This window comes from Bubalus kerabau, chromosome 15 (assembly GCF_029407905.1).
Source record: "Bubalus kerabau isolate K-KA32 ecotype Philippines breed swamp buffalo chromosome 15, PCC_UOA_SB_1v2, whole genome shotgun sequence".
In the NCBI taxonomy this organism is placed as follows: Eukaryota; Metazoa; Chordata; class Mammalia; order Artiodactyla; family Bovidae; genus Bubalus; species Bubalus kerabau.
In genome coordinates this window covers 50,181,239-50,206,248 of record NC_073638.1, presented here as the reverse complement: position 1 = coordinate 50,206,248, position 25,010 = coordinate 50,181,239, and the positions used below count along the sequence as shown (strand labels likewise).

At 37.1% G+C, this 25,010-nt stretch overlaps 1 protein-coding gene and 2 pseudogenes across 1 annotated transcript; 2 read left to right on the top strand and 1 right to left on the bottom strand.

The window, feature by feature from the left end:
- Positions 1–16,528, top strand: part of LOC129627828 (olfactory receptor 51G1-like) — a 25,982-nt pseudogene extending 9,454 nt beyond the window's left edge.
- LOC129629104 (olfactory receptor 51G2-like) lies at positions 1,031–25,010 on the top strand. Its single transcript, XM_055548880.1, has 2 exons — positions 1,031–2,172; positions 23,912–25,010. The coding sequence occupies exon 2, from the start codon at positions 23,985–23,987 to the stop codon at positions 24,942–24,944; it is 960 nt and encodes a 319-aa protein (XP_055404855.1). The 5' UTR covers positions 1,031–2,172; positions 23,912–23,984; the 3' UTR covers positions 24,945–25,010.
- LOC129629113 (olfactory receptor 52D1-like) lies at positions 4,884–5,826 on the bottom strand (annotated as a pseudogene).

The following is a 25,010-nucleotide window of genomic DNA, read 5'->3' as shown; positions in this document are numbered from 1 at the left end:
ATCTCTTCCTTATGTGCCCTCCACAACTGGACCGCTCAGAGTTGTTCATGGAGTTATACAGATAAGAGAAGAAGGAGGAAGGTGACAGAGGTGGCCAGGAGGATAAAAGGGGGGAATGAAAAGGAGGGAGACAGATCCAGCCAGTAAACAGTTCCCTAAGTGTTCTCCACCGTCTGGAACACACAGAAATTCACAGAGTTGGGTAGAGTAGAGAGGGGTTAGGGAAGGGGACACAGGCGACCTGGTGGAGAAAAAGGAGAGTCCAAAGGGAGAGAGAGCAGTTAAGCCAATAATCTCGCTCCCTAGTGAAAAATGGGTCCTGAAGATTGGATTCTTAAAGGTACAAAATTGGTAACAAATACATAAAAGCAAAAATTAAAAATCTAGAGTAGAGTTTGGAATTTCAAAAATACTATGTTAAAGAAAAGAAGAAGGAAAATAAAGAGAGAAAAAACGAACAACAAGGTCGTGAAAATTATAAAGAAAATATAGGTACAAAATTGATAACTAATACCAAAAAGCAAAAGTTAAAAATCTAGAGTAGAGTTTGGAATTTAAAAAATACAATGTTAAAAAAAGAAGAAGAAAGAGAGAGAGAAAACAAACAAACAAACAATAACAAGCAAAGTCTCATAAATTATAAAGAAAATACAGGTACAAAATTGATAACAAATACCAAAAAGCATAAATTAAAAATCTAGAGTAGAGTTTGGAATTTCAGATATACAATGTTATTTAAAAGAAGAAGAGAAAGAAACAGAGAAAAAGAAAAAGAAAAATTAAAAAAGGGTCACAGAAATTATAAAAAAAAAAACTATAGGTACAAAATTGATAACAAATACCAAAAAGCTAAAATTAAAAATCTAGAGTAGAGTTTGGAATTTCAAAAATACAATGTTAAAGAACAGAAGGGAAAAAAAAGAAAAAAAAAAAAAGGTCAAAAAAATTATAAAAAATATATATATGAAGTTTGCTTTAAAAAAAAAGAATAGGGTCTTCTCTCTCTCTCTTTTTTTTTTTTTTTTTTGCAAAGTAATCAGTTATAAAAGTGAAAATTAAAGGAATAATAGAGGACTTAAAAAAATTTTTTTAATTAAAAAAGTAAAAATAAAAAAAAGAAAAAAGAATGATCATAAAAATAGTAAAAATATATCTAGGACTTTCTCCAGTTTTGTTGTGAGTATTGTGGGTTCAGTTCATTTTTGGCTAGTTCCTTGGTCCGACTTATATTTCTCAAGATCTATAGGCCCCTTCCTATGTAGTTGGTAGTAACCACAGGATTTTAATCTATTGCCTGTAGCTTCCAAGGCGGTTCCCTCTGTTATAGCTTCTTCTGTTTTCTGGTCTCTTCAGTGTCTGGTTTCCGCCCTGACACAAAGGGGATGATGGAGGACACTTTTTTTTTTTTTTTTTTTAGGCTCACTTGTTCAGTCACGCTGTGGGGAGGTAGGGAGGGATGCTGCCAACAAATAACACTGGCGTGTGCTTGCAGTACCTCAGCCACACTGGGTCTGCCCCCCGTTCACGGCGCGTGTAGCCTCCCTGCCCACACTGCTCAGGCTCTAGGTTACTCCGCCGGGAACCATCTGAGGCTGGCCCTGGACTGCCTGTACTTCCCAGGTCCAAGCCGCTCAGGTTCAGGCATTCGGGTAGTCCTCAGAGGCGCAGACTCTTGGTTGGGCCTGCGTTTTGTGCCCTTCCAAGCAGCTCAGGTGATGAGGTGTTTGGTGCGCACGATTGCTGCAACTTATCGCCTCCCCACCGCTCGGTTATCTAGGTATGCAACCAGCGCACCTTCTCAGGCAGATGTTGACTGTCCAGACCCCCAAGAAGTTTTAGTTAGCAAAGATGCCTGCTTACAGTTTTATAGATAATGTCTCTCTGGGACTGCGATTGTCCCCTTCCGGCTCTGGCTGCCTGTCACCGGAGGGGGATGGTCTGCTGCCAGCTATCTCTGTTCAGTCCTTTGTTCCGTGTGTGGGCCTGGCGGTGTCTTAAGTTAGGGCTGGCTTTTTGCGTGGTAGATATCCCACAGTCTGGTTTGCTAGCCCAAATTATTTCGCTCAGATAGCGCTCAGGGTATTCGGGCCAGATCCTTGCGATGCAGCCTGCGCCGCACCTCCCTGCCCAGCCCCCACTTGCTAGCAGGCGTCTGCGCTGCTTCTCCGCTGGGTAAGTTACTGTAGGGCTCGCAATGTGCGGGTTTTAATTGTTTATTTATTTTTCCTCCCTGTTATGTTGCCCTCTGTGCTTCCAAGGCTCGGCACAGATTCGGTAGTGAGAAGGTTTCCTGATGTTTGGAAACTTCTCTCTTTTTAAGACTCCCTTCCAGGGACAGAACTCTGTCCCTCCCTCTTTTGTCTCTTTTTTTGTCTTTTATATTTTTTTCCTACCTCCTTTCGGAGACTTGGGTTGCTTTTCTGGGTGCCTGATGTCCTCTGCCGGCATTCAGAAGTTGTTTTGTGGAATGTACTCAGCGTTTAAATGTTCTTTTGATGACTTTGTGGGGGAGAAAGTGTTCTCCCCGTCCTACTCCTCCGCCATCTTAGCTCCTCCCTTCCTTCAGGTCTTTTTACTTTTTCCTTTGCATAAATTTTTTCCCACCTTTTCAGAAAATGTTTTCACTATATTTTAAACCTATTCTGAGAGGGAATATGAATACACCCTCTAGAGAAGAACCCTCTTCTGTTCTTGCAGAGCACTAATTATATTGTTTATATTATTTTTCCATAATGTAAAATTATTTTCTCACTGTGTGTTAAATCACTTATTTTAAGCACCTTATCAAATGCCCCTTCCTTCCAAGATACACATTATATAATTCAAGGGGCCTGTGTGCTGCATGTTAATCTTGCGTGTTACTGCTCACATGTCTGGGACATAGTGGAATTCTAGTATTCATTCACTGAATGAATCTTCTTCAATTAAGCACCTGTCTGAACTACAGTGTGACTTGTAGCTTAGCTTCCTGACTACTCCAGAATATGTGTTGTCATTGATGTAGAAATAAGTGAAGATAGTTCTTCAATATTAAATAAAATTCACACAAATAAAAACTACCTATAAGAGCTGACCCATGAGTGAAAGCCCCATTTTCTTTTTATGTAGACCTGTGTAAGCTCAATATAAGCATAACTATGATGATGGTTCTAAGAACTTATCAGCCCAGCTTTTCTAATTGGACCCTTTTCCTTTTCTTTGAATCTATTTTTTATTCACTGCCAAATTCTAATCATTTGGTTTTGAAATTAATTAAAATAGATCACAAATGGTAAAATTATTTCCAATTTACTGGATTCCAATTTAAACATTCTTGCTGGATAATATTTCTTAATTCTAGGCTTAAATTTTAAGCTCCTGATAAATTAACCCCAGTGGAAGCAAATTACAACAGGCATTCCTTTAAGTGTTAGAATTATATTCTGAAATAGCTATTATCAATTTTCTCCATTTTACCATTCAGAAAACTGAGGCAGACAGGTGGCATAAGTTGATGAGGATCAACACAGCTAGTAAGTGTTTGTTGGAGTCAGCTGAGCAGTATGGCTTGAGAGCCAGTTGTTTTAAATGCTACCTTTTATTACCTCTCAGAATTTTAGATATGCTGGTCTTTTCCATATTAAAGAAGACAATTTGAAATGGACAACAATAACATAAGTTTAGACAATCAGAAATAGTAGCACAGAGTTACACTTTCATTTTGAGGGAGAAAGTGTGAAATCATAGGACAGTCAATAGAAATGGGTCAAATAGTACCCAATACCTAATAACCCACTTGCTTAGAAAGAATTAATTAAAAATCAAAGAGAAAAAGTGGCATGATTTTGAATAACTGTAACTGAGAGAGGTACTCATACTGAGAAGAGATTGATAAAATATACTACTGTGTCCTGATGACAAAACTATTTGAATAATAATCAGGAAGAGTTTAGATCTTAAGGGAAACATAATTGTAATATATACTCATAATGACTTGGTGTACCCATAATGACTTACAGACCATTAATGAATAATCCTACACAATATTCTATACAAATATGAGTCATAGTAGCAAGAAAGATTATTTATGAGGAAATGCCAAGAGAGAATATTTCTCTATTTTATAGTATAGTTTGGTAGCAAATAAGATTAGTGTATGGAAGATAATCAATTAATGGAAGAGACAGCTATAGACATTTTCAAAGAATATACTGAATCGACTTGAAACTGAAGAAACAAAAATAGGAAAAATGGTGGGGCAATTATAAAATCATTAAGCATTCTGCAGGAGTATTTGTGGGAATGTATTTTACTTAGTTTCAAAAAAAAAAAGTTTCAAAGGATTCTAGCAACATAATTAAATAAGTTAAACATGTAAGAATATGTTACAAAGAGATTACAGGAAGGCCTCTGGAAGACATATCATGACAGTTTTTAAAATTTGCATCTGCTTTCTCCGAAGACATTTTGCTAAAAACCATCTCAATTTCCAATGTTATGAAGTTAAAATAATTTCAGTCTTACTGTTGCAGAGATATAGATAGCCCCGTTCACTGAAACCTACAAATGCATGGCAGCTTAATGAAAGTCAGAGGTAGTAAGTCAATAACAACACTTCTAATAAAGCTAATAAGACTGAACAACATAGTAACCTTATATGAGTGAACATAGTGAATAAGATGACATAATTGTGGAGACATTTCATTACCAAGCAAATATATTAAAAATAAATCATCTATGTCAGCTATCATCTAAAGCAAGTTCTTTAAGAATAAATCTAGTCAGTGCTAATTAATACTTTATATTACAAATAGAAGATGTAGAGATTCAGTCTTCTAGAAAGAGGGTTAATATCTCTTTTCTTCATAAATCTTAGGAAATTTTTACAGAAAGAGTTGATTGTTTTAGAATTTGCGAGAAGTCAAAACCTGGAGGTATCGTTCTCTGATCCTCTTGGTTCTTATGCCATAGATCATTGGGTTCACCATGGGTGGAACAAGGATATAGATGTTAGCCACAAAGATGTGAATATGAGGAGCTACATGTTGTCCAAATCTGTGAGTAAGGAAGGAGAAAAAGGCTGGAGTATAGGCCACCAGGATCACACACACGTGATCCACAAGTGCCCAGGGTCTTGAGCCGAGCAGCCTTGGATGGAAGATGGAAGACAGTGTAAAGGATGACAACGTAGGAACAGAGGATTAATAGGAAATCTAAACCTCCAGTGAGGAAGGCAGCAGTTAGGCTGTATGTTCTGCAGATCCTGGTCTCTGCACAAGCCAGCTTGATCAGAGCCATAAATTCACAGTAGGTGTGAGGGATGACATTAGTTCTGCAGTAGGGAAGCCACCAAAGCATAAAGGGTTGAGGACAGAAAAGCACGACTCCACGGAAGATGATAGCCAGCCCCAAGTTCTGGATGACTCTGTGTGTCAGGATAATGGAATGTCTCCGAGGATTACAGATTGCCACGTACCTGTCAAAGGCCATGGCCAAGATAAACCCTGAGGCCATGCTGCATAGTGAGTGAATGAGAAATACTTGGACAAGGCAGGCTTCAAAATAGATCTCCCTGTCATGGAACCAAAAAATGCTGAGGATTTTGGGCATAGCAGTAGTGGAAAGGATCAAATCAGCCACAGAGAGCATACAGAGGAAGAAGTACATGGGCTTATGCAGGTTGGAGTCTGTTCTGATAATAAAGAGAATGGAGAAATTTCCCAGGAGAGCAGTTAAATAAATAAGGCAGAAGGGCATTGATATCCAAGTGTGGATGCCCTCCATCCCTGGAATGCCAATGAGAAGAAAGGTACTGGGGTGAAAGCTGATGTTGTTTGGCAGTGACATGATGAAAAATATGGGCTGTGTTCAGTTGCAAAATATGTGTATACTTTCATATTCATATGACCATTTATTTACTAATGACTTCATTTATTAATTAATATAAATCTTGAGAATTTTTTATACTCTAAAAATAAAATGATAAATAGGACATAATTCCTAATTTCAAATTAACATTCTAATGGGGAGAAACTGATATAAACCAGTGATTAATTTCCCATGTGATCAATGTGGTAAAAGGTTTATGAACAAACCATTTTATGAACAAAGAGGTAGAGATATTTATTCTACTTCTGTGAGTCAGAGGATTCACAGATAAGATGTTTAGTCTTGGTTCTGAAGCACTCTGGACCTTTAAGATAAAGAAAAAAATGTAACATAAGTAAATTCACAATCAGACGACGGTAACCTTAACTGTATTAACCCTCTTAAAAATTAATTTGTTCAAGACTATTTGTGAAATGGGGCTTCCTTGGTGGATCTGATGGAAAAGAATCCTCTTGCAATACAAGAGACCTGGGTTTGATCCCTGGGTCAGGAAGATCTTCTGCAAAAGGAAACGACAACACACTCCAGTATTCTTGCCTGGGAAATCCCATGGACAGGGGAGCCTGCTGGGCTCTAGTCCATAGAGTCACAAAGAGCTGGACATGACTAAGTGACGAATACTTTCATTTGTGAAATACAGTGTTCCCTCAGTATGCATGGAGGATTGGTGCCAGGACCCACCATGGATAGTAAAATCCTCAGATGCTCAAATCCCTTAGTCAGCCATCTGTATCCTCCGTTTCACGTCTGTACATGAAACCAACCCTGGATCATGTAGTAGCAGTACATGTATTTATTGAAAAGAATCAGTGTGCAAGTGGACTTGTGCAGTTCAAACTCATATTCAAGTGTCAATTGTCCCTTGAAATGGCAGTGACATTACAGAATAAAGAGAACACAAGACTCTGTCCTAAATTTCACTTGACTGTCCACGGTGCCACATCAATTAGCATGCTTTAATGAATAATTTTAATTGCATATATTCTAGACTCTTTTCCCACAGAATGAGAACTCTAAAAGTGATAGCAGAAGGTTCTAAATTAGGACACATTCTGCATCTGTCTCCTCAGATTATGTTAAAATTAAGAGCCACCCTCCTCCTATGGAAGGTAACTATTTTGAACCAGGTAATAATCATCCTCTTTCAACCAATATCTCATTTCTCCTTCAAACATCACCTCTTTTCTCCATCCTTTCCATCTGATAAGTTCAAACTTCAGAGTTCTGGAGGTATCGCAATTTAGCAATATATAGCTAAATTGTGTCATGCTGACAAGTACCACTGTTAATTCTGAGGACAATTTATAGACCAGCTATATAAGAACAACAGTGGCAGCACATTTACCCATGGAGCGATATAAATCAAAACAAGGAAAAACAGCTGAAAATACAGGGAGTAGAGCCTGCAAAATAATAAGTGCATATTTTATCACTCATATTCCAAGATGACTAGAGAGATAATTAAGCAGATAAGTACGCTTCTGTTAGGAAATATATAGATGTATAACTTCTCATAACTGTGCTGTTTGCCTAATTCAAATGTAGGCCAGGGAGCTAAAAAGGACTAGAAGTCCTAACACCTAGAAGATGGCATGGGGGCAGAAATAAACATATCTCTCAGTTTTGGAGTTGGCAACAACTGAGGAGCTTTCTCATTTGAAATTGAATAGGAGAAAAGACAATAAGGGAAATCTAAAATTATTTGCTAATGAAGCTGTAAATTTTCTTAATACATATGGTTTAAGATTTACTTTGAATAATAGCTTTACTTCAGCAAATACAAGTTTAGAAAGTAGATATTAGCATGTAAGGATAGGCAAAACACATACATTATTGTGCAGTTAAGTTTCCTCTTCAGAATAGCTCTTCATTTAAAGACTAAATCAAGTTCAGAGCAACACCCCCTTATGTAATTATAAGATAGGAAAACATGCCATCTGCATGGCGTAATTCCAATTCTAAAATTTGTAATAAATTCCTAGTCTGCATTGTTTTTGTTATATAAATGATAAAGTCAAATAACAAAACTTTGAATTAGGAATTTTAAAATAACACCAGTAATTATTTCGAGTAAACAGGAGAAAATAAATGATGAGAAGAAAGAGAAAAATATAAAAAGTGGGATATAGCAAACAAGTTAGGAAAAAAAAAAAAAAAGTAAGAGCAGGCCCATACATACTTGCTTGAATTTTTTTTTTCCTTTGTCACATTGCCACTATAGGAACTGACTCTTCTTCAGTGGATCACAAAGCTCCTGCTTCCACTTCAGCAATAATAATATATACTTAGACTTCATGTGCAAGTAGCATCCCTGTTGCAGAATCTGAGAAGAAAGTAATACTTACACAATTTCTGTCCTCCCAGGTACCTCTCTCTGTAGCACAGCCTAAATTTCTTCAGTCTTATCTCCCAGATAAATAGATTCGATAACATGGCTTATTCTTCAGTTTGTTGTACATACCAAATGCTGATGTGGGTTCTTCGCCCTGGAGTTTGAACAAGTCAAGGAGCAGTTACTGTTATGTCTCCTCTTTTCAGTGGCATTACTTATCCTTAGAGAACCTCAACGGAACGCCATGCCTTTCTTAGAGATACGATCAGATAGGAAGTCTAAATTATTGGAGAAAAGGAAAATCCTAGAGCAGTAAGATCTAGTGGTCAAGGAATATCAGCTTTGATTCAAACCATGAACTGATAGAAATAAGGAGAGAGATGTAATGAAAAATATTTTATAACATCTTGTCAATTCAATGAGGATGTTTATTTGTAGAAGATACTAATCATCATTCAATTATTTTCTCACCACCTACTATTCTAAACCATTAATTTTAAATTAATTTTAATATCACTGTCATTGAATTTTAATATCACTCTGTTTTCTGATCCCTTTGGCCTTGATGAAAAAACCCAGGGCCTCTTGCTCCACAGCTCTAGTAATGAAGAAAGATGCTGAGGTGGTTGTATTATCCTTCACCCCATCTGTCCTATATCATCAGAACAGGTTTGTCATAATTCAAATCTACTTCTCAACTAACCTCAATTATATTAATAGTTCTAGGATCACAGGCTCCCAGGAGCCAAGAAAGTGGCTCACGTGTGCATGGATTCCCTGTGGAGTCTAAGATATACCAGAGTTGAGCTTCTTGAGCAGGGGATCGGGTTATTCTCACACCACTTCGACAAGAGCCAGGAAGATAGGAATAAATAGATAACTTTTTCAGTGGATTTTGTCTCACTGTATAAGTAATTTCATTAGGGATATATTGATTGGTCACAAATACTTAAAGATATGCTTGTTTCACAAAATTCTTTCAAGTTTTTGGCAACACTGGCTTTATGTAATAATTTATGACTTATTTGAGTACACGTATTCCTAATTTCCTCTGAGAAAATATAATGGAACAGAGATCTTTCTTAAAAGAAATGATAGAGTTTTCATAATTGTAATTATAATGGTCACAAAATATGTCATTGAATTTTGTTGCATAGTTTACTTAACCATTCTCCAGTTCCTGAATATATGTATTATTTTATTGTTTTACTAACTAGGAAAAATTATCAAGATTAATTCTTCATGTAGTATGATAGAAATAATAAAAAATTCACAAAACCATGTGCATCTACTGCTCTGAACATGCTGTGCAAAGAAACTATGATCTCTAGCTCCATTATCATAAATATGGAAATTTTTAACATTCCTGAATTTATTCATAAAAACAACTATTTTAGTAATCAAATCAACTCTTTTATATGTACTAGGACATAGTAATAGTCTAGAGACTAGAAATGTAATAAAGCAGACAAGGTCCTTCATTTTAGGAATATTTGGTGTAGTAGTTAAAATCAACAATAAACAAATAAGGGCACATAATATTTCAGGAAATAAAAAGTTATTTTCCAATATGATTTTGCTATCTACAAAGCTTAGAATTTTTATCTTGAGTTTGATAGCAGTAAATTTCTTTAACATTGAAGTTTTTAAAAAATCTATTTTATTTTCTATACCATGTGTCCTATAAATTTGGATTTTTTGTGTTTCCTTAACTCTAGTAATTATTACTCATTTGTAAAATATTTTCTCCTCTCATCTATTATTTACCTTCTTCTATCTTTCTTGATATATGTATTTTTGGCCATTCTACTTCACTCCTCCAACTATTCAAATTTTTCCATTTTCTGATGATTATTAATTAGTAATTTCATAATTATTTTATGATCTGTTACCTGACAGTTTATAGGGGTGTGTGTTTGAAAGTAAAATTGTATTTTTATGTGCAGTTTCATAAATAGTGACTGGATCAGTTCTACTAATTGTCTTTTTTCTTCCCAAATACTCTTTAGAATCCTATCAGAATTAAGTTTCCTATGGCCACCATAGTAAGTTACCACAGATTTAATGGCTTAAAACAACATGAACTTTTTATTTAATTCTGTATGTTAGAAATTCAACACATATGTCACTGGGCTAAAGGTTTCATTCTTTCCCAGAGGTTTTAGGATAGAATCAATTTTACTGACTTTCCAGCTTTTACAGGTTGCTCTTATTCCTTGGCTCAGAGTCTCTTTGCATCTTCAAGGCTAACAATGGATAATTAAGGTTTTATCACCATGTATCACTAAAACACTGATTTCTCTGCTGCTTCCCACTTCCACTTTTAAGGACCCTTATGATTACATTGGACCTGCCTAGATAAGCTAGAGCATTCTCCATATTTTAAGATCAGGTGATTATTAGACATCAGTAACTTAAATAACCCTTTACCATGTGAAGTAACATTAAGTTCTGAGGACTTGGATGTGGATATATTTGAGTTCAGTTCAGTTCAGTCGCTCTGTCATGTTCGAGTCTTGGCGACCCCATGAATCTCAGCACGCCAGGCCTCCCTGTCCATCACCAACTCCCAGAGTTCACCCAGACTCACGTCCATCAAGTCAGTGATGCCGTCCAGCCATCTCATCCTCTGTCGTCCCCTTCTCCTCCTGCCCCCAATCCCTCCCAGCATCAGAGTCTTTTCCAAGAGTCAACTCTTTGCATGAGGTGGCCAAAGTACTGGAGTTTCAGCTTTAGCATCATTCCTTCCAAATAAATCCCAGGGCTGATCTCCTTCAGAATGGACTAGTTGGATCTCCTTGCAGTGAAATAAAATAGATCAGTTAGTAGGGTTCAGTTCAGTTCAGTTCAGTTCAGTCGCTTTTTCATGTCCGACTCTTTGTGACCCCTTGAATCACAGCACGCCAGGCCTCCCTGTCCATCACCAACTCCCAGAGTTCACTCAGACTCAGGTCCATCCGGTCAGTGATGCCATCCAGCCATCTCATCCTCTGCCGTCCCCTTCTCCTCCTGCCCCCAATCCCTCCCAGCATCAGAGTCTTTTCCAAGAGTCAACTCTTCGCATGAGGTGGCCAAAGTACTGGAGTTTCAGCTTTAGCATCATTCCTTCCAAAGAATACCCAGGACTTTTTGTAGGGTAAGAGGAAATAAAGCAAGCACGTTTTCAAAAATAATATATATGTAAAATATTTTCAGAGGAGAGCATGGTCAACAGTTTTGCATACTGCTGAGAGTTATAATGAGAACAAGAACATTTTTTGGATTTGGTGACTAGGGATTATTGATTAATTTGACTAGAACTGTTGCATTTGGGGAGGATTTTGGGCAGGATGCTAGAGTAATGAGAGTGTATATTTTGTAGACCACAACTTCATAAGGTAGCATTCTTGTTGCAGTTCAGTTCAGTACATTTCAGTCACTCTTTCATGTCTGACTCTTGCGATCCCATGGACTGCAGCATGCCAGGCTTACCTGTCCAACAACAACTCCCAGAGCTTGCTCAAACTCATGTCCATTGAGTTGAAGATGCTATCCAACCATCTCACCCTCTGCTGTCAACTTCTCCTGCTGCCTTCAGTCTTTCCCAGCATCAGAGTCTGATCCAGTGAGTCTGTTCTTTACATCAGGTGGCCAAAGTATTGGAGTTTCAACTTTGGCTTCAGTCCATCCAATGAATATTCATGACTGTTTCCTTTAGGATAGACTGGTTGAATCTCCTTGCAGTTCAAAGGACTCTCAAGAGTCTTCTCCAATACCACAGTTCAAAAGTATTAATTCTTTGGCAGTCAGCATTCTTTATAGTCCAACTCTCACAGCCATACATGACTACTGGAAAAACCATACCTTTGACTAGACAGACCTTTGTTGGCAAATTAATGCCTCTGTTTTTAAATATGCTTTCTAGGTTGGTCATAGTTTTTCTTCCAAGGAGCAAGTGTCTTTTAATTTCATGGCTGCAGTCACCATCTACAGTGATTTTGGAGCCCCCCAAAATAAAGTCTGACACTGTTTTCACTGTTTCCCCATCTATTTGCCATGAAGTGATGGGACTGGATGCCATGATCTTAGTTTTCTGAATTTTGAGTTTTAAGCCAACTTTTCACTCTTCTCTTTCACTTTCATCAAGAGGCTCTTTAGTTCTTAAACTTCTGCCATAGGGGTGGTATCATCTTCCTATCTGAGGTTACTGATATTTCTCCTGGCAATCTTGATTCCAGCTTGTGCTTCATCCAGCCTGGCATTTCGCATGATGTACTCTAAATATAAGTTAAATAAAAAGGGTGACAATATCCAGCCTTGACATACTCCTTTCCCGATTTGGAACCAGTCTGTTGTTCCATGTTCAGTTCTGACTGTTGCTTCTTGACCTACACACAGATTTCTCAGGATGCAAGTAAGGTGGTCTGGTATCCCTATCTCTTTAAGAATTTTCCACAGTTTGTTGTGATACACACAGTCAAAGGCTTTGGCATAGTCAACAAAGCAGAAGTAGAATTTTTTCTGGAACTCTCTTGCTTTCTTGATGATCCAACTAATTTTGGCAATCTGATCTCTGGTTCCTCTGCCTTTTATAAATCCAGCTTGAATATCTGGAAGTTCATGGTTCATATACTGTTGAAGCCTTGGCTTGGAGAATTTTGAGCATTATTTTGCTAGCGTGTGCGGTAATTTGAGCAGTAATTTGAGCATTCTTTGGCATTGCCTTTCTTTGGGATTGGAATGAAAACTGACCTTTTCCAGTCCTATGGCCACTGCTGAGTTTTCCAAATTTGCTGGCATATTGAGTGCAGCACTGTCAAAGCATCATCTTTCAGGATTTGAAATAGTTCAACTGAAATTCTATCACCTCCACTAGCTTTGTTTGTAGCGATGCTTCCTAAGGCCCACCTGACTTCACATTCTAGGATGTCTGGCTTTAGGTGAGTGATCACATCATCATGGTTATCTGGGCCGTGAGGATCTTTTTTGTATAGTTCTGTGTATTCTTGCCACCTCTTCTTAATATCTTCTGCTTCTGTTAGGTCCATACCCTTTCTGTCCTTTATTGTGTCCATCTTTGCATGAAATATTGTCTTGGTATCTCTCATTTTCTTGAAGAGATCTCTAGTCTTTCCCATTCTATTGTTTTCCTCTATTTCTTTGCATTGATCATTGAGGAAGGCTTTTTTTTATCCCTCCTTGCTATTCTTTGGAACTTTGCATTCAGATGCATATATCTTTCCTTTTCTCCTTTGCCGTTAGCGTATCTTCTTTTCTCAGCTATTTGTAAGGCCTCCTCAGACAACCATTTAGCCTTTTTGCATGTATTTTTCTTGGGGATGGTCTTGATTACTGCCTCCGTGTACAAGTGTCACAAACCTCCATCATAGCTCTTCAGGCACTCTGTCTATCAGATCTAATCCTTTGAATCTATTTCTTACTTACACTGTATAACTGTAGGATATTTGATTTAGATCATACCTGAATGATCTAGTGGTTTTCCCTACTTTCTTCAATTTAAGTCTGAATTTGGCAATAAGGAGTTCATGATCTGAGCCACAGTTAGCTCCCAGTCTTGTGCTGACTCTATAGAGCTTCTCCATCTTTGGCTGCAAAGAATATAATCAGTCTGATTTCTGTTTTGCCATTCTCTGTCCAGCAAAATTTCTTTGTTTTAAGGCTTATCTCTCTCAGTTTTCTTCTAAGCCACTGTTTGGTTAAAACTCGAAAGGAAAGTGAGAAGACTGCACATTTTCAAGTAAAACTTGGAAGCAATTGCAGAAAAAGATAAGTAATTCCCAGGATTACTCAGGGAAACCTGGTAAAAATATCCTGCAGTCTAAGGAGGAAGGGCCTTTTAAAAGGTGGCAAGAATACACACTTCCTAGTGTGCTACGGACAGAACTGGGGCTACTTTCTGAACATAGAGTTCAAATATTTTAGTAACATTTTAGAGTCAGGGGCTTGGATTCTAAACAAAATTGGTCTTTAGTTTGATCAATGGTATTTCTGAGCCTCAGGTTACTCATATATAACCAAGTCTCTGTTGATCTCATATTCCAAGGTTCAAATATAATAAATATATAAATAATTATGAGTCTAAAGTACTCTTATTTATTAGGATGTGATTGTGACTCATGAATACTTTTAAGGAATTGGATAATAGCATCTGTTTTACCTTTTCTATGAGGAGATCTCCATTAATAGCCAACTTACTCTTATGAAAGAAAGATTGAATCATGACGGAAAATGAGCAAAGGAGCAGAAGAAAAAAAAAAAAAAAAAAGGCAGGATACTAGATTATTGCCATTATAGTGGACCATGGAATCACAGCCTGAGGGTGGGTTAACTTCATTCTAATATCTTAGGGATCATGAGGCTGTGATGGCTGATGTTTTCCTTGCTGTCAGAGATGTCTGAAGACTGTGTTCACAGATGGCAACAGTAGAAAACTAGTTGGGACTCCACTGACAATTGAGGGGAGGCTCCAGGATTAAGAAAACTGACATAGTTCACAAATCAATTATATCCATGGAACAAATGATAGAAATTTACTTAAAACTCTTGCCTTATTGCAGGGTAGGTACACATAAATAAGCCTTGGTGGAGAATATGAAAGAGAAACTGAACTCCAAATCCCTGAGACTGTGTCAAATAGGTAGGCACTTGTTTACCCATAGATGCTTGGGGACTTCTGGTTCACATTTAAATCAGTTTGAGGGCTGATTTATGTACCTCTCTAATTGATAACCATACTTGCTGCATATGCAGTGTTTTGTGTTTTTTTTGAAATATCAATTTTATATCCTATATGACTTGATTAGTCTTGTGTGATTTTTTCCATTGGATAAAACAAACTTCATTCATTTATTGCCTAAGCTTTTTCTGACATTCATTCTAAAATGCCTCCACCAAGTGTCATTGTCAGAGTGAAATGAATGCTAAATGAATGCTTAACATATAGAGGTCAGGGTCTGGGAAAATATTCTTTACATCACAATCAAAAATAAAAGTAAATGATACAACTTAGAGTGAATAAAAATAAACTAACCTAAGAAAATAATAGTAGAAAATGGAGGAGACTATATTATACACTTAGGGGAGGAAAGGGCATTCTATGAATCATTCAAAATCCAGAATCAGCAGCCTAAAAGATTGACAGATAACAGTATAATAACCACAAATCATTTTAAGGATTAAACATTAATATATTAACATGATTCAAAGTAATTTCCAAATCTGTATGAATAATGCCCCTACAAAGCAAGCATTAAGAAAAAAAAAACCTAATGTAAAAACATGACCTGCTATCTTCTCAATGTTGTATGTTTTTCTTCCCTTTAGGAGTTCATATTCTAATGGTAGAAAAATGGCTTCTTGGAACAATGTTACGACAGGCACTAATTCCAGTATTGGACAGGCACCTTCATTCTACCTCTCTGGGATTCCTGGCTATGAGGATGTTCAACACTTATTTCCATCCCCTTTTGTGTGTTCTATTTGATTGGAATAGTGGGCAACTGTACAGTTCTTCACATCATCCACACTGACAAGAGTCTCCATGAGCCCATGTACTACTTCCTGGCCATGCTGTCCCTCACGGACATGGGCATATCCATCTCCACCCTGCCCACAGTACTGAGAACCTTCTGGTTTGATGCTAAGGAGATTGAGATGAATACTTGTGTAGCCCAGATGTATTTTATTCACACTTTTTCTCTAATGGAATCAGCTGTGCTCCTGTCCATGGCTTTTGACTGCTATGTTGCCATCTGCGATCCTTTGAGGTATTCCAGCAACCTTACCCCACAACGCATTGTCTACATAGGGGTCTTCATCGTATTCAGATGCTCCACTCTCCTCCCTGTTGTTCTTGTTCGTATCCCCACATTTTCTTTCTGTCACTCCCATGTTCTCGCCCACTCCTTCTGCTTACATTAAGATGTCATCCAATTGGCCTGTTCTGACATCTCATTCAATGTTTTGTATGGCTTGTTTGTTCTTGCATTTTATTAGGGTGTAGATTCTCTAGGAATCTTTTTATCTTATGCTCTCATCCTCTGCTCTGTATTGCACATTGCATCCCGGGGAGGGAAACTCAAAGCCCTCAGTACATGTGTCTCCCATATTTGTGCTGTGCTCATTCTATATGTGCCAATGATAGGGTTGTCCTTAGTGCACCATTTTGCAAAACATTCCTCTCCCATTATTCACATTACCATGGCAGATATTTACCTATTAGTTCCACCAGTTCTCAACCCAATTATTTATAGCATCAAGACAAAGCAGATTCGCCAAGGCTTCCTAGGAATATTATTATCCAAAAGGATAGGGCTTGCTCAAACTTAGATTCTCTGATATTTCAACTTTTACATCCATTGCCTTCATCCTAAAGATTAACCTGTTAGAAATTCTTGGACACATTTGGTATATAATAATTCCATGATAGTTCACAAATTCCACATGTCCCTCCAAGAAAAATATTTCAGTTTCTATCATTATTTCCTAGCTTTAAATCATCTCAAAACCCTTGTGTCAGGAGAAGTAGTAAGAGGGAATAATTTCATTCAAATATTTTATGAAGATATTTTCCATTCAAGTTTGAAGGGAAGTACAATTTTCTATGTTATAACTAAAATAGAGAAATTCACGGAACAATTCAATGGTAAAAGACATAATACACAGCAGAACTGATGTTGATAACTCATTACATTTTCTTTCCGTTATGTCAAAGTAGACTTCACACTCCATATTTTGAGTCAAATTGTAAGCAAGTGGATGTTTAAATTTAGAGATGGCATAAATGAAACTATTGCATTTCTTTTTTTTTGCTATTATTTTATTTTTTAATATAAATTTATTTATTTTAATTGGAGGTTAATTACTTTACAGTATTGTATTGGTTTTGCCATACATCAACATGAATCCGCCACAGGTATACACGTGTTCCCCATCCCGAACCCCCCTCACTCCTCCCTTCCCGTACCATCCCTCTGGACATTTCTTTATTTTCTTTACTCCTTTTGAAATGATTGTCAGAAAAAAATCTGGGCGATGAATAAAGTTAGTTTTATCCAATGGAGAAAACTAGAAGAGAAATCCAAATTCTACAATAGAGGGAATCTATATTCATGAAGTGTAGTGAAAACATCAAAATCCCTTGGTCAGCATACACTCCTATTAGGTGTAATATCTCATGTATAGAGCTTTAAACAAAAATAGAGCAAGAGAGAACCTTTCCCCCCATCACCATAAACTGTAATTGTCTGAGGATCTTGCTGTCTTACACAATTTCCTAGGATATAAGAGGAAACAAGTTTTCAACACCCAAGATTAAAGTATATATTCTAATGGGAAAATAGAAATGGATCTAAGGTAGTTAGAAAGAGGGCTCAAAGAGAACACATTTGTTTTGTACAAATACTATTTTTAATCACCCTCAAAGACCCCCGCTTGGTTAAATAAAGGGAAGCTGAAAAACATAATAAACACATTTTTTTCAGAATTATTTCTAGATACTCTGAAAAGAAAGAATACATAAGATGATTTTTAAAATTAAAACTATTAGGAATCATAGTTTAAAAAATTCATTTAGAAAGTAAACCAGCTCAGGGAACAGAATAAAAACAAAAATAAAAAACAAACTCTGCAGTTCCAAGTGAATTGAAAACAGAAAAAAAAAATCTGTGAAAATTATGTTAACATTAAATCAGATATGAATGTAGATTTTATAGCAAAGGGATCCACTGAACTGTGTTCAACTGTGTTGAAAAACTAAATATGCAAAGATTTACCTGACGCTTTCTCTCTTACACTTGGGCAACTATCATTTCTGAGATGACTCTCCCATTGTGGGAGAAAAAAGATTTTTTCATTTGATTAACCAAAAAATGAACATCAGGCTTCCTGTAAAAAATGGGAAAAAATTACACACATTAGAACTTCAACATATATTAAGTTGGCCAATAGTGATAGTGATGGTGATAAACACAAAGACAGAGATAGAAAGTAACAGAGGCACACATATGTATATGAGGTAGACACCTCTCCTTTGTCTTAATTAAGGTTCTGTCAGGAAAAAATAAAATTGTTCTCAAACTGGATAATATGAAGACTTTGATACAGGCATCAGGGGTCGTCGAAAATATGTGGACAAGATTTGGTAAAACCAAGAAGAAATATTTTTATACATATTTTATAAATATATCATTGATGTAGATAGTACTACAGAAGGGAATTAGATGCCAATGTTAGTCCTGAAGTGGCAAGGGAAGAAAATTTTTTACCAGGACATGGGAAGGACAGCATGTGGAGAAGGACACCCAGCATGAGCTTTCCCTTTCTGTAGAAAGATGCAGCCACCATGAGGAAGCCACAGTGAGGGTTGTTGGGGAGTCAAAGGGGTAAACATTCCAACTGTATCTTGCTTCCTGCATTTCCATTAGCAATCAAGTCAAACCAGAAGTCAGAGAGCAAAGGGACCTTTGATTCAGCTCACTGTGGTCAAGGCAGAGCAGAGCAGATCTGGAAAACAGCCTAAGGATGCCCTTTGGCAAGCAGTCTGCCTTTCATATTTGTATCTGCTCTTAACTACCCATGTATAGTTCAGGCTTTGTGGTCTCTGTAGTGCTTAATCTTGTAGTTGTAAATGTGAATATTTGTAAATCATTTTCTTGCCATTAGAGTGAATCATTCAAAATTGAGCTTATGATCTTGGTTGTCAAAGAATTTAACAATGAGAGATGAAATTGCTTTTTTAAAAAAATTTGTTCCTATGTTTTTTACATGACAAATATACAAACCATATAGTAAAGGAGTATGGTTTCACTGACTAATAACAATCCTCTAAATCTGAGATCTTTTAACATATCCAACTTGAATGATGTCAAAGTGATTTAAATTGTGCTCAGTTGTTCAGTTATGTCTGACTGTTTGCGACTCCATGAACTTTAACCCACCCACCCAGGCTCCTCTGTCCATGGGATTTTCCAGACAATAATACTGTAGTGGGTTGCCATTTCCTTCTCCAATGATTTAAGTTAATATTACAAAAAGCTAAGTGTAAGGATATTTCTGAGGCATCCCATGCCAGTGAAGGAAGTAAGTTCAAATCATTTCTCTGGTAATTTCACAAGATATTGGAAGATGGAAGTGTGAAGGTTTTTCTAGTGGTGGGATAGAAATAGCCTCTTATTTTCATGGACTGTTATTGGATGGTGAATTTAATAACTGAGTAAATATTATTTATGAGAACTATTACTTCTGTTGTAGTAATTACTTGTATTTTTCAACTCCTGAAAAAGCTAATTGTCAATTAGTATCTTAAATATAACAGTACAGGAAGATTAGCAAGCTATGACATGTGTAGTTAGCAATATCTTATTTGAGTGAATCAATGATAGATTTGTTAAGATTTAAATTAGTATTACAAGGTTCAAAACCAGAGTCAAAAAAGATTAACAGTAAAACACATTTTTAAAAGAAATTCCTGTACTAAACAGTTAGAAATTAGTATTTTTTATGACAGTTTTATTCACCCTGAGAGGAGATTTCTTATCATTCAGTAATCCATATGCCAACTCTGCTACATAGCTTAATTACCAGTAGACATTTAGAAGTTAAAATTGTTGACAGACATATGACCCTTCATTCATTGAATGAAAGCATCTATACATAATCAAATCAAATTTATACAATCCCTTTCATCAGTAAAAACTATGGCACAGAGAATCACACTTGGCATTATTGCTTATGATCTTTAAAATGGGTTTCTTTTTTCATTGTGGTTTTAAGGTTACAGCAAATTTGAGTGAAAGCAAAGGAGATTTCCCATATATTCTTTATTACAATAGTTTTGAAGGAAACTACTCACACAAGTAAGTTTCATTTTTATCTAGTATGTGGTAACAGTACCAACTTAGAGCCATTTCCACCTCTGTGTCCTGAATAAGTTCTCATTGGCTACACCATGGCTAACAACCTTTACTACTCTACCGTATTCTGGGTACAAATTAGTATTTCATCTCATGTTGCACTACCTACTTTGTTCCAGACATTGAAATGATAAATACTTGAGACTCTCTGTAGCCTTCTTGCCTTTGAATTTCCAAACTGCAATATCTGGAATGATAAAGGGAGGATTGGAGGAAGGGCTATAAACTAAAATAGTGTCAGTGACAGGGTTACAGGCACAGTCTTGCATTTCTCAGGGAGACTCATATCTCTAAGGATTAGAGGAAGACTTATTAACTCATGCATCTTGCTTTGAGAATTAAAACAATCTCTCATGCAAAGAGGAACTATTCTACCAAGTAGGTAAGGACTGGGAAAAGTAAGAGCGGGAAGTAATAGAAAAACACAAATTGGGGCTTGAGAGACAAGAGAGAGAAGCGCAGACACCCAAAGTGTGAGAAGAAACACCAAGGGAATGGTTCAAGAAGGAAAAGATTCTTAGTTTATTAGAGGATATCCTTTCTCCAGATATCTTTATTATTCATACCCTGTACAAAGCATTCAAGCCAGACTCAGAGTTTTCAGATAGGACTTGCCTAATATACCCTAGACTTGCATGACATGTGGTCTGCTTTCTGTTGGTGGACATGATTGCTTACACAGGATGAAGGACTATTATCAGACATAACAAAGAGGAATTCCAGAATATGAGTGGGATTACACCAGATAACCTTTGAGGTCCCTTCTAATCCTGCTGCTGCTGCTGCTAAGTCACTTTAGTTGTGTCCGACTCTGTGCGACCCCATAGATGGCAGCCCACCAGGCTCCCCCGTCCCTGGGATTCTCCAGGCAAGAACACTGGAGTGGGTTGCCATTTCCTTCTCCAATGCATGAAAGTGAAAACTGAAAGTGAAGTCGCTTATTACCAGTTATTTTAAATATGAAATTAATTATGGTCTAAATTCACATTAAGACCTTCAGATTTCTGAGTTTATAAACTAACTCCACAAACTCCATCCTCCTCTTCTGGAGGTGTGGAAGATACCATAAGGCAATGTGAATGCATTTAAAATTGTAAGATCAGGAACAATAGGAATTGGATTATCAAAATGAACAGGTACTACCTGAAGGGGGTTGTGAAATAACAGACCAGATTATAGTGAATATGGAATACAATGGATATTTATGTCATGGTAATTTCAGAATGCTAATATCTCAAAGTCCTAATTCACTGAAGTCCCAAAGATCTCATGCTTACTCTTGATGAGACTTCTCATTCTATCCTGGACTCAGTTTTTGTTGTTGCTTTTTTCAAATCTGGCACTGAATAAAATGAGAAGTGTATGTGGTGTCATCATGATCAGAGGAGTTTCTGGATAGAAAAAAAAATAATTAAGAAGCAATTCATTAATGAATTGGCTATACTGCCTACACTGAAATTTACTGAATGAAAAGGAAATGAAACTGATACAATTCACTTTCTACTTCTCAGGCCACCTAAGTCACTTGTGAGATGGTTGTTCATGATGGTTTCCTCTAAAGGAGGATACTTCATAGTCTCCCCATATATTCCTCCTCCCATTATACTTTAAACAATTCTTGTTGGTGTTACTGTTGTCATCATCATTGTTGTCATTATCATCATCATCCAGAAGGCTCTTTGCTGAGTCTTTTACACACAATATATCTTTTACCTTAGCACATCCTTTCAAATTGTTACTTTCTTCAGATCAGAGAGGAGGCAGTTTTGGTACAGAGAGAAGAAAAGGTGATTTGGTCAAAATTAAACTGAGCACAGCACTGAAACCAGAATACAGCCTAGGTTAAAGTGATTGCAGAAGGAGAGAAACATTCTAAATAAGGAAGATGTTGAATAACTGTCTCCTTAAAATCTCAGTGAAGAGGCAGTAAGACGACAAAAGACGTACTAGGATCAGGTATCTTCCCAGTTTTCAATTAAACTTCATGTTTACTCCTTTTTGATGATTCAGAGAAACCTTGTGAAATCAGAAAAAGTGTCTGAATTGAGCAGGCAGTGAAATGAAAACCAGATTTCTAAATTTGGATTATGGTGTAGAAATTGGAAAAAGATCAACAAAAGAAGAGATAATTTTGGAAAATCTGGGCATTAAAGGTAATAATTAGTGCAGGTGTAGACAGGAAGATGAAGTAGATAGGAATTTGGGGAGTTAAATTGCAGGGCTGTAAGAGGAATCAGTTCATACTATGTGTGTGTGTAGAACTTAATTGTAATAAGAGTTAAAAAGCCTGAAATTTTTTCTGTAATATACACATTTGGTGTCTTGCTTATGAATCTTTCATTTCCTAGAAAGTTATTAAACATCCAAGGAAAGAATCTTTTGCAGTCAGGGTTTATTTACATGTAACTAGAGGAGACTGCAGTCTTTTCAGGTGACTCAGTGGTAACGCATCCTCTTACCAATGCAGGAGACATAGGTTTGATCCCTAGGTCAGGAAATTCCCCTGAAGGGGAACATGGCAACCCACTCCAGTATTCTTGCCTGGAAAATCCCATGGACAGAGCCTGGTATGCCCTAGTCCATGAGGTCACAAAAGAGTCGAACCTGACTTAGCAACTAAAATAACAACAGCAAGAGGAGACTGAGAGGATTTGATCTCCCAAAAGCCAAAGTAGACTTTCCAAGATAGCATGATGACAGTTTATTAATTTACAGTTAGAGGCAATCTGTCCCATGGATTAGAATTTTGGTAAGCATGGATGCTTCTCAAGAGAAGGGCAAGTGAAGGTCATCTTCTTACTTCAGAGGCATTGCTATTGACTACAGAAGAAGTACTGGAATCTAACAGGTGAAAATATATTAACTCATTCATCCAAGTATAAAATATTTAGTGTCAAGGTTAGGCACAGTAGGCTTTTTTTTTTTTTGGTCATTCAATCTGTTTGTTATTTTGTTTTCTCTTGATTTTGCTATGAATCATGATTTTCTACTCAATCTTTCCCCAATCCCTATATATCTATTATTTTGCCTTTTCTTTTCTTTTTTTTTTTTTTTTTGCAGCTAGAACCTCTCTCTAAATAATAAATCAGTTCCTAAACATAGTAGGAGGAAGGTTTGGAATCTTTAAATGCAGAGTCAGTCAATTATTATTTGCTTATATTACATTAAAAATTACATATTTATACTTTTTAAAAATCATACATTCTTCTGTCTATCCTAACTTATGTTTAGCTCTTGGGGATACTAGTCTGAGACTAAATTGATATTAGAGTTGATTTTCACTTGGTACCAACCCTGTGGCATCACTTACATAGCCAGAGATAGGTTAGCAAGAGCAAAATCTATGCTGATCAATACTTACCTGAATTCTGTAATATGCTTTGCGTGGTGTTCTAGTATTACTGGAAAATCTATGAAGCTAATACAGGAAAGCCATTTCATGTAAGTCACGGCCAAGGTCATTTTTTTTTTTAAGAAAATGTTCTAATGTATGACCAGTGACTCTGGTTGAGAATCTTCCTGAAGAAAAGTATGAAATTAAAGTAGTAGCCTAGAATGGGTTTTGTGTGTACTGTTCTGGGTAGTGTCTTTAGAAGGAGATTACCCATATTAATAGAACATGATAATATATTTGCATTTGAGAAGAAGAAGGAAAGATTCCTGTGGTTATAAAAGTGGATGTTTTACTTAACGGACAACACTCAGCAAAGAAATGAAGAATGACAAAGCAAAACTGTGAGGGTAAATCTAGGAGTGATTATAGGACAGACTGAAGTTTTGTTTTGTTTTTGTGACACAGGTGCTGAACTTCTCATTTGTTCCCCCTCTGGAGTGTGATTGTGAATCTGGATTGTGGTTTAACAGTAAGCCCTATGGCAATTGTAAACTCCAGCAATATCCTCTCCTCCACCTTCTATCTCACAGGTATCCCTGGATATGAGGAATTTCATCACTGGATTTCCATTCCATTCTGTCTCCTCTACCTTGTTGGAATCATGGGCAACTGTACTATCCTACATATTGTCCGGACAGACCCCAGGCTCCATGAGCCCATGTACTACTTCTTGGCCATGCTTTCTCTCACTGACATGGGCATGTCCTTGCCCACAATGATATCACTGTTCAGGGTGCTGTGGTCCATATCCAGGGAGATCCAGTTCAATACCTGTGTAGTCCAAATGTTTTTCATTCACACTTTCTCCTTCACTGAATCATCTGTGCTCTTGGCCATGGCCCTTGACCGATATGTGGCCATCTGCCACCCACTAAGATATGCCATCATTCTCACTCCTACACTTGTTACTAAAATTGGAATTGCAGCCCTGCTTAGAAGTGCCCTTCCTGTGATTCCACTTCTCGCCCGGCTGGCCTTCTTTCCCTTCTGCCATTCTCACACACTTTCTCATTCTTACTGTCTGCACCAGGACATGATCCGCCTTGCTTGTGCTGACACCAAGTTTAACGTTATGTATGGAATGGTTCTGATCACTTTGCTGTGGGGAATGGACTCTCTGGGCATTTTTGTGTCTTATGTTTTCATCCTTCACTCAGTATTAAAAATTTCATCTCAGGAGGGGAGATTTAAGGCCCTCAACACATGTGCATCCCACATCTGTGCTGTACTTATTCTTTATGTGCCTATGATTGGGCTCTCTATTGTCCATCGTTTTGCCAAACACTCATCCCCTCTCATCCACATCTTCATGGCTCATATCTACCTGCTAGTTCCACCTGTGCTCAACCCAGTCATCTATAGTGTGAAGACCAAGCATATCCGCCAAGGAATTCTCCACCTGCTTTCCCCCCTAAGAATCAGTTCTTCTGTGATGTAGACATGTCCTCAACACAGTGATGACATGAATATTAAGTTTGTAAATATATAGTGATTTGTCTGCTCT